Here is an 8,876-nt window from a genome sequence, read left to right on the forward strand (position 1 = left end):
CTTGAGTGAGAGTGAGGGGGGGGCGGAGGTGGGGTTGGGGGGGTAATTTAATACAAGGGGGGGAAAGCTATGTATATTTAAAAAAAAAACATAAAATAATAAAGTGTTGCAACTAGTGGGCAGACCATGTGTTTGTTTTTGTCATCCATAGTTGCTGACGCTGCACTTTCCTTCGTACGGTCACTGGTACTGATCGATGGTCATCGACACATAGTATATCGTTCTCAAATACTAACAAGTGTTCGTGTATTTCCCAGCTGTTTATTTCTAGTTTGACCATGAAGATGATCTGACTGTTCTCACCTGAGCCGCTGTATTCAAGCGTTTTCTGACCCCTGCTGGTCAAAGGTGGTACTGCAGGACTAGGTGACTAGCTGCAAGAAACTGTGAGAAAGACTGATAGAGACAGTCATTGAAACATAAATATTCACAACTTTAATTATTTATAAAAACAAAACAGAGGTTCATTAATAAATATTTTTATTTCAGTAAACTATTACCCGAATTAACTCTTATTAACCCTTAACTTAAATCATAATCTTGACCGTCCTGTGTTAAACAGTGCCACAGTGTCTTGTTTTCTTTTTTTTTCCCCAGCTGGAGGCCTAGTAATTTAAGAATTATGTTCTTGATCAGAGGGTTGCTGGTTCAATTCCCCTAGTGAGGAGTCTCGTAGACCAAATGTCCACCAGTAGTTAAGTGCAGCGAATGTTCTCTTCTTCTGTTTCCTCTCCTGCTTCAAATGACATCAGTCAGTATATGAGCAGCGCCCTCTATGGCCTGGCTCAGTACTGACAGGTGGTAGTGCACTTTTTGCCAGTCTTTTGAGTCATTTGTTGAATTAGCCGTGGCAAAAGCATCAGCCAAACCCGGGAAGGTGGACTGACCGGCGCTGCTGGAGGCCCAGATCACATGCCTGTGAAATGAGATGGGGGAGAGATGGTGACGGTGACGGTGATGGTGATGGTGATGGTGATGGTGACGGTGTTGGTGACGGTAATGTGATGTGATGGTGATGGTGATGGTGATGGTGACGGTAATGGTGATGTGATGTGACGGTGACTGTGACGGTGATGTGATGGTGACGTGACGGTGATGGTGATGTGACGGTGATGTGATGGTGATGTGACAGTTATGTGACTGTGATGTGACTATGATGTGATGGTGATTTGATGGTGATGGTGACAGTGATGGTGATGTGACTGTAATTCTGATGTGACGGTGATGGTTATGGTGACTGTGATGGTGATGGTTATGGTGATGGTGATGGTGATGGTGACGGTGATGTGATGGTGACGTGACGGTGACGGTGACGGTGATGTGATGTGATGATGATGTCACTGTAATGCTGATGTGACAGTGACGGTGACGTGACGGTGACTGTGACTGTGACGGAGATGCGACTGTGATAGTGATGTGACTGTGATAGTGATGTGACGGTGATGTGACTGTGATGGTGATGGTGACGGTGATGGTGACGGTAATGTGACGGTGATGTGACTGTGATGTGCATCAACATAGTCGTCTCAAACATGAGACACCAGTGTTTCTCCTGACAGGTCATCTCACCTGAAACCATATTTGTCTGGGAAAACCAGGGGGTCCAGAAAAGCTCGGTCCAACAACATGAGCTGGTCGTTAATTTTTCTGGCCTTCATCGGTCTAAGAGAAGAAGAACAGAAGAACACGATTTATGTTTTCACTGACAGGTGAGACATCAGGTGTCCTACTTTTTATGAGACATTTTCTTGGTTGTCCTACTCTTACATGATGTTTTTTGATTTTTAAAACATTTTTTTTTAGAGGAAGAGAAAGTACAACTTTGGTCAGAGAGACTGGGGTCTCTACAGGTGGGTAAAGTCTGTGGAGGCCACTGCAGTAAAAAATGTTTTGCGTCAGGGTGAAGTTCCTGTTCCTCATGAAAGTCGTAAAAAGCTGCTAAGAATTTTTTTTTCTTTTTAATTTCAGACAAAACAAAACTTTGCAGCCAGCTGCATGCTCTGAGTCTGGATCTGCTGGAGATTTCTTTTGGGTAAAAGTATATTGTACTCAATGATAATAAATCTATGTTAAAGAATGTTTATGGGGAGAGGTTACATTTCAGATTAAAGTCAGTTAATTTTTTGCTGTTTGATAAAATAGACTCGACTCTTACGTTTCATTGGCCAAGTCCGAGTCGTGAATCATGCGATCCATGTGAGAAGCTGCACGACGAAAGCTGCTCACGGCTTGTTTTAAAGGCTCTGGGGAAAAAAATAACAAATAAGTATTTATTAAAAATACAATTTAATAATATAAACTTTTTTTAAAAAGTACACAGTTGGCTGTGTAGCTCTGTTAGCCCTGCGCTAACAGAGCTAATGACTTCTTACTAATTCTTAGTGAAATTTTTACTTAGCTAGCTAGCTCGCTCTTTTAGCTTACCTTCGTTTTTTACAGTATTTCTTTTAATATCATTCTCTCTCTCTCTCTCTCTCCCTCTCTCTCGCCCTTACCCATGGATATATCTTTAAGTTTCGGCTCATACAGGCTCACAGCTCTGTTTAGGTAATCTTCCAGACTCTCCGCGTAGTCACTGCAGTTTAACGGCAGCACCAGGCTGTCAGCCAATCGGATCATCATATTCCCCGCCGTCCTGGCCACGGCCTGGTGACTGACGAAGCCTGAGAAGAACAATATTTGTTTACACGACCTGTGGATGAAACTGCTATACTAGACTCAAGACTAGGTTCTCAAACTATGGCACACTTGCCACAGCTGGTACTTGGGCTCCCTCTAGAGTACATGAGTCAAACTCAAGGCCTGCTAAGCCATTTTGTGTGGGAGCTTGAGAAGAATTTAGTAAAGCCATTCAGCAGAGTTTCTTAACCCAAGGAATTAAATGTTTTTTGAGATATTTTTCTAAAATATTGTCAGATTATCTTTAAAAAAAAAGTAAATGGATATGACTGGATTTTTTTTTTTTTTTTTTTTGAATAAAGTAAATTAGTAAGAATAAAGTACATTATTTCACTGTGTCCCACTGCGGCCCGCTACCAATTGACCTATGGACTGGTACTGGTCCGCGGACCACAGGTTGGGGACCTCTGATCTATACAGTCTTCCATTTACAACCGGCCCTTTAAGGGGACGTGTATTGCTGATGTGGCCCCCTGGTGATGAGTTTGACACCCCTGCTCTAGAGTCTAGAGGTAAGAAAGGGAATCTGATTCTCACTAATAAACGTAAATGATGTTGTTTTTTGGAGAAACACTGTAACATTTCTCACCAGGGTCGATGAACCTATCCACGTAGTCGAAGGTGTCGTACGCAGTGTGGTAGGCGGGGTAAATACGAGCATTCGTCTTAGTCTGCACGAAAACAAACAAATAAATAATCAGAGAGAATAAAAAACAAGGGCAGCTGTAATGAAGTCTCTAATCTCACTAAACTAAACTAAACTGAAACTGGAATATTTTCATTGTTTTTTGTCAAAATTCTACTTCTGAAGCGATGACTTCCTCACCCTGTCATATGTGTAGGAAAGGTCCAGCGACGTGATTCCGAGGTAGTGGACGAAGGCGGCGTAATCACTGCCTGCACCCGTCAGGTATCCCATCCTACACCAGAGAAAACCACTTTAGGAACTGATTCATTCAGGTATCGCTCCACCTACCATGATGATGATTCTTTTTTTATTATTATTATTTTTTGTATTTGTATATATGTTCTTCTTCTTCTTCTTCTTCTTCTTCTCCTTCTTCTTCTTGTTCTTTTTCTTCTTCTTCTTCTTCTTCTTGTTCTTGTTCTTCTTCTTCTTCTTCTTCTGCTTCTTGTTCTTCTTCTTCTTCTTCTTCTGCTTCTTGTTCTTCTTCTTCTTCTTCTTCTGCTTCTTGTTCTTCTTCTTCTTCTTCTTCTTGTTCTTGTTCTTGTTCTTCTTGTTCTTCTTGTTGTTGTTGTTGTTGTTGTTGTCGTTGTTGTTGTTGTTGTTCTTCTTCTTCTTGTTCTTCTTCTTGTTCTTGTTCTTGTTCTTGATATTTTATTATATTTTATTATTTTTGTATTTGTATTTTCATTATATTTTATTATGATTATTATTATTATTTCTATTAGCAGATGTAAAAAAACAACAACCGTAGAATAAGACCATTTAACACATCAACAATTTTGTTCTCTAGCGCCACCCTCAGCCGCAGTGCTCGTCACACCTGCGGCTCCTCAGGTGGTCATATCTGCAGGTCACTACCTGGGGATTTCTCCATGTGTTGGACTGGTCTTGTTGCTGTAGCGTAACCAGTTCTCGTAGACGGACGTCTCCGTTCCTGGTGCAGTGACCTGAAGGGACACAGTTCTGGTTAAGGTCCAGATGATACTGAACTGACTGGGTTTTTGTCAGGTGGAAAGAAAGCGAAGTAAAGTGTAGCTATTTTTTTTTTCTAATCTTTTTCCTCATCATCAAATATGGCTAACTTTGTTTGATATAACTTATATCTTTCTGCTAACGTTTAGCATATTTTTTTTTATTTAACTTTCAAATAATGAAATATTTCACCTGTTTAGCAGCTGTGAAGAGAACGTTCTGCATTGAAGGCATCCCTGACGCCCTGAGGGTGGCGTTAGCTGGAGAGGAAACCAATGTCATTGAATACGATGTGTTATGAACATACCGTATTTTCCGCACTATAAGACGCACTTAAAAACCTTTAATTCTCTAAAAAATCGACAGTGCGCCTTATAATCCGGTGCCCCGTATGTATTACTTTTGGTTGTGCTTACTCAGCTCGAACCGATTTTATAAAGCCAAACACATGATGTCACGCAACTGAAGCACGGTGGGAGTCAACAATGACGTTTAACTCTGTTATCACAATCAGAAGATGCTCAACAACAATTATTACAGTATGGTTCTGTAACCTAAATCCGTGCCTCCAAACACCCGGAGACTCTACGTTGTGTTTTTGTATTGTCGATGTATGGTGCGATGCAGGACGACTCAGACGCACGGCTGTCGATTTTTTCGTGGTCAAGAACTCTTTTTATTTCTCCTTTTTTATCGATACAGGAAAAACACACTCTCTCTAACCCTAACAAAAATAGTGACAACCGTCTGACACTGCAGGGGTGAACAACAACAACAGCGTCCTCCAGTGTCCAACTTAGGTCACTACCCTTTTCCACAAATCTCCATCCCTATTGGTCTGCGACTCCGTGCGTGCCCATCTCATCAATATTGTCAAAACCCAAGTGAAGCAAACTGATTCAGGGCTTATCATCATTCCTGGTTGATTGACCAAAGAATAACAACCACTAAATATTGGTGTTAGCAGGGGGTTCAAAGTTAAATTACGAGCTGCGTTGGCGAACACAAAATCACAAAGACAGGGAGGTAACGACGAGAGAGGTACGTCACTATCTGCCAATGTATCGTGGATGCCTGGGCTAAGGTATCAGTCTTGAATGTCGTCAGAGCTGAACAACTAATTAACAGCAACGAGACTGACTCAGATAATGCGCCTTATAATGCGGTGCACCTTATGTATGAAAATATTCCCATTCATTGATAGTGCGCCTTATAATGCCTTATGGTCCGAAAAATACGGTAATTACAGTAGGTAAATATTCTGCAGTAAAAAATGTTTGAATATAAATGTATTTATATATTTTTTAATACATTTATATACATTATATCTACATGGTGTTGGATCCACTGTAACCATGGAGATTTTCTGCGCTGTAAACTAAGAGCTTCTTACCAAAAACGGCTATATCCACATTGATGTAGGCAATGGTGCGTTCACTGAGCTTGGTGAAGTATTGCTGTGGAAAAGAAGAAAAAAAAAGTTCCGATCTTGTAAATAAGATATACAAAATTCTAATTGACATGAAATATTACACTAAAATATATGAATTCAAGGAAAATAATGCAACATATTCGGTTACCGTTTACATACCCAGATACCTTGCATCGAAGACAGGGGGTGCTAAAAACAAATGTGAGCTAAACTAAGCTAAGCTAATCCATCCCCATTATTGGATCTGATAAGGATAATCATTTAATAAGGGATGTCTTATATCAACTTTTTGCCGATATCCGATATGCAGATTTTGTCCAAACACTTTCCGATTCCGATAGCAACCGATACCGATATACGCAGCCTTTTTCCCCAAAACTGTGGTAAATGTTTGGCGAAAAACGTGGGTATCGCAGTATCGGATTTTCATCGGAGGAAAAAAAACAATAACAGATATTACATAAATATGCTAATATGGGGCCGATAATATCGGTCGAACGATTTTATCAGACATCCCGACCTAAAATACATGTTTCATGTGACCAAAGTAAATACTTTTGTTTGATTGGACGGTTCCTGTTTTATGGCTTCCCTCTATGTGAATCACCTCTGTGTATTCTGCAGAACCGATAAGGCCGAACTCCTCTGCCCCCCAGCTGCCGAAGATGATGGACCTGCGTGGTCTCCACCGGCCTGGGACACAAACAAACAAACAAACAAACAAACAAACAAACAAACAAACAAACACGGTCCATCAGCAGTGAGAGAGACCAACACCAGAGTCAGAAACCTCCCCTCTCCTCACCCTGCTTCACCATCCGGCCCAGCACCCGGGTCACCTCCAGCATCACCGAGGTCCCACTGCTGGGATCGATGGCCCCGTGGACCCAGCTGTCCCTGTGGTTCCCGTAGATCACGTACCTGTCTGCGGAAGTACGGGTACAGAACTTAGGATATAGAAAGGAGTGTCGGTAGACGGAGCGCATATGGAAGAACGCCATTGGACGTTGGCTGCTCTTGGGTCACATGACTCACCTGGCTCCACACTACCACGGATCACTCCCATCACGTTCGAGGAGTTCTTCAACTCCTGGAAGTTGAAGATGTCCAACTTCACATCACTGACAGAGGGAGGAGGAGAAACTCAGAGGTGAGCTGTTACATCATACACACACACACACACACACACACACTCACCTGCTGTTAAAAGCGGATGTGTTTTTGAAACCTGGACCACCAAAGTTATAGGAGCAGTTGCGGGCCCCCTGCCACTCGGGGGGAGCTGGGTCTCCTTCGAGCTCGCTGGTTAAATCAGTAAAGAGTAAAAAAATTTAAAAAAAATAAAACTTAGACTTGACCTTAGAATATAAATCCATGTCTGGTTTTAAATGAAAAAAACAAACAAACAAAAAAAGAACCCAGACCAGATTAGTTTGTAGGCGTCCTCAAATCCGATTGGTTGAATGGGAATGGGCGGGATCCCAGTGATGTCCTCCTCGGGGATCCTGTAGGTGTCCTCTGTGGAAAGAGGAATCTGCTGAGGCGAAGAACCGTCACAGCCGTAATACACTGTATAAATGCACCTGCGGCACTTTACCTTTGGCTGCTAAGTACGGCGTGAGCATGTCTCCGAACTGAGTATTAAATGATCCTCGCTCCACACCAGAGGGCGGCAGGTACCAGGAATTGGGGTAGGTCTCATTGATGTCTGACATGAGGCCATCGTTGATGTCCAGAGGGTCAGTGTAGACTAGAACACCGAGGACACCGAACGGAGCTGCATTGATGGCCTGGATAAGGATCACATGACGTAACGGTCCATTAGAACATTATTATAATGGAGAACGTTGGTCGGAAAATGGACAACAGATACCATATGATACAGTACTACAACATACCATATGATACAGTACTACATGATACCATATGATACAGTACTACAAGATACCATATGATACAGTACTACATGATACCATACGATACAGTACTACATAATACCATATGATACAGTACTACATGATACCATACGATACAGTACTACATAATACCATATGATACAGTACTACATGATACCATACGATACAGTACTACATAATACCATATGATACAGTACTACATGATACCATACGATACAGTACTACATAATACCATATGATACAGTACTACATGATACCATACGATACAGTACTACATAATACCATATGATACAGTACTACATGATACCATATGATACAGTACTACATGATACCAGATGATACAGTACTATACGATATGATATGATACAGTACTACAGGATATGATATGATACAGTACTACATGATACCATATGATACAGTACTACATGATACCTTATGATGCAGTACTACATGATACCATATGATGCAGTACTATATGATATGATATGATACAGTACTACACGATATCATATGATACAGTACTACAAGATGTGATATGATATAGTACTACATAATACCATATGATACAGTACTACATGATACCATATGATGCAGTACTATATGATATGATATGATACAGTACTACACGATATCATATGATACAGTACTACAAGATGTGATATGATATAGTACTACATAATACCATATGATACAGTATTACATGATACCTTATGATGCAGTACTACATGATACCATATGATAAAGTACTGCATGATACGATATGATACAGTACAACATGATATGATATGATACGATGTGATAAGATGTGTTATACAATATGATACCATATGATACAGTACTGCATGATACGATATGATATAGTACTACACGATGATGTGACGTGACTTATTAGGATACGATGCAATACCATACGATATGATGTCAATGCACTACCATTATGATGAGTCACTACATAACATGTTTTTCTGTCCCGTCTTTCCTTCCTTCCTTCTTTCTTTGCTTCCTTATTTTTTAACTATGGTTTACGCCTGTCACCTGTGCACTGTTATAAAGATAGATGTCAATAAAAATGTAACAAGGTTAAAATTTTACACATTTATTTTCCAATAAAACACTTTTTCATTTCTTCCCTCAGATGATTACCACTGTAAAAAAACAAAAGATACGACTCGATGATGATGTCAGCATG

The 8,876-nt window shown here is 40.7% G+C and overlaps 1 protein-coding gene across 1 annotated transcript in view; it reads right to left on the reverse strand.

Annotated features, from left to right (window-relative positions):
• Positions 1-415: 415 nt before the first annotated feature.
• Positions 416-8,876, reverse strand: part of naaladl1 (N-acetylated alpha-linked acidic dipeptidase like 1) — a 10,700-nt gene continuing 2,239 nt past the window's right edge. The window contains exons 5-19 of the mRNA XM_025053422.1: positions 7,369-7,594; positions 7,196-7,289; positions 6,969-7,073; positions 6,807-6,892; positions 6,577-6,696; positions 6,379-6,464; positions 5,733-5,796; positions 4,532-4,599; positions 4,226-4,314; positions 3,506-3,599; positions 3,269-3,350; positions 2,496-2,663; positions 2,156-2,243; positions 1,570-1,662; positions 416-916 (exon numbers count right to left, since the gene is read on the reverse strand). Of these exons, the coding sequence (XP_024909190.1) occupies positions 739-916; positions 1,570-1,662; positions 2,156-2,243; positions 2,496-2,663; positions 3,269-3,350; positions 3,506-3,599; positions 4,226-4,314; positions 4,532-4,599; positions 5,733-5,796; positions 6,379-6,464; positions 6,577-6,696; positions 6,807-6,892; positions 6,969-7,073; positions 7,196-7,289; positions 7,369-7,594 (1,641 nt within the window). The 3' untranslated portion in view covers positions 416-738. The remainder of the gene's footprint in view (positions 917-1,569; positions 1,663-2,155; positions 2,244-2,495; positions 2,664-3,268; positions 3,351-3,505; positions 3,600-4,225; positions 4,315-4,531; positions 4,600-5,732; positions 5,797-6,378; positions 6,465-6,576; positions 6,697-6,806; positions 6,893-6,968; positions 7,074-7,195; positions 7,290-7,368; positions 7,595-8,876) is intronic.

The sequence above is a fragment of the Cynoglossus semilaevis genome, chromosome Z (genome assembly GCF_000523025.1).
Source record: "Cynoglossus semilaevis isolate Cse_v1.0 chromosome Z, Cse_v1.0, whole genome shotgun sequence".
Lineage (NCBI taxonomy): Eukaryota > Metazoa > Chordata > Actinopteri > Pleuronectiformes > Cynoglossidae > Cynoglossus > Cynoglossus semilaevis.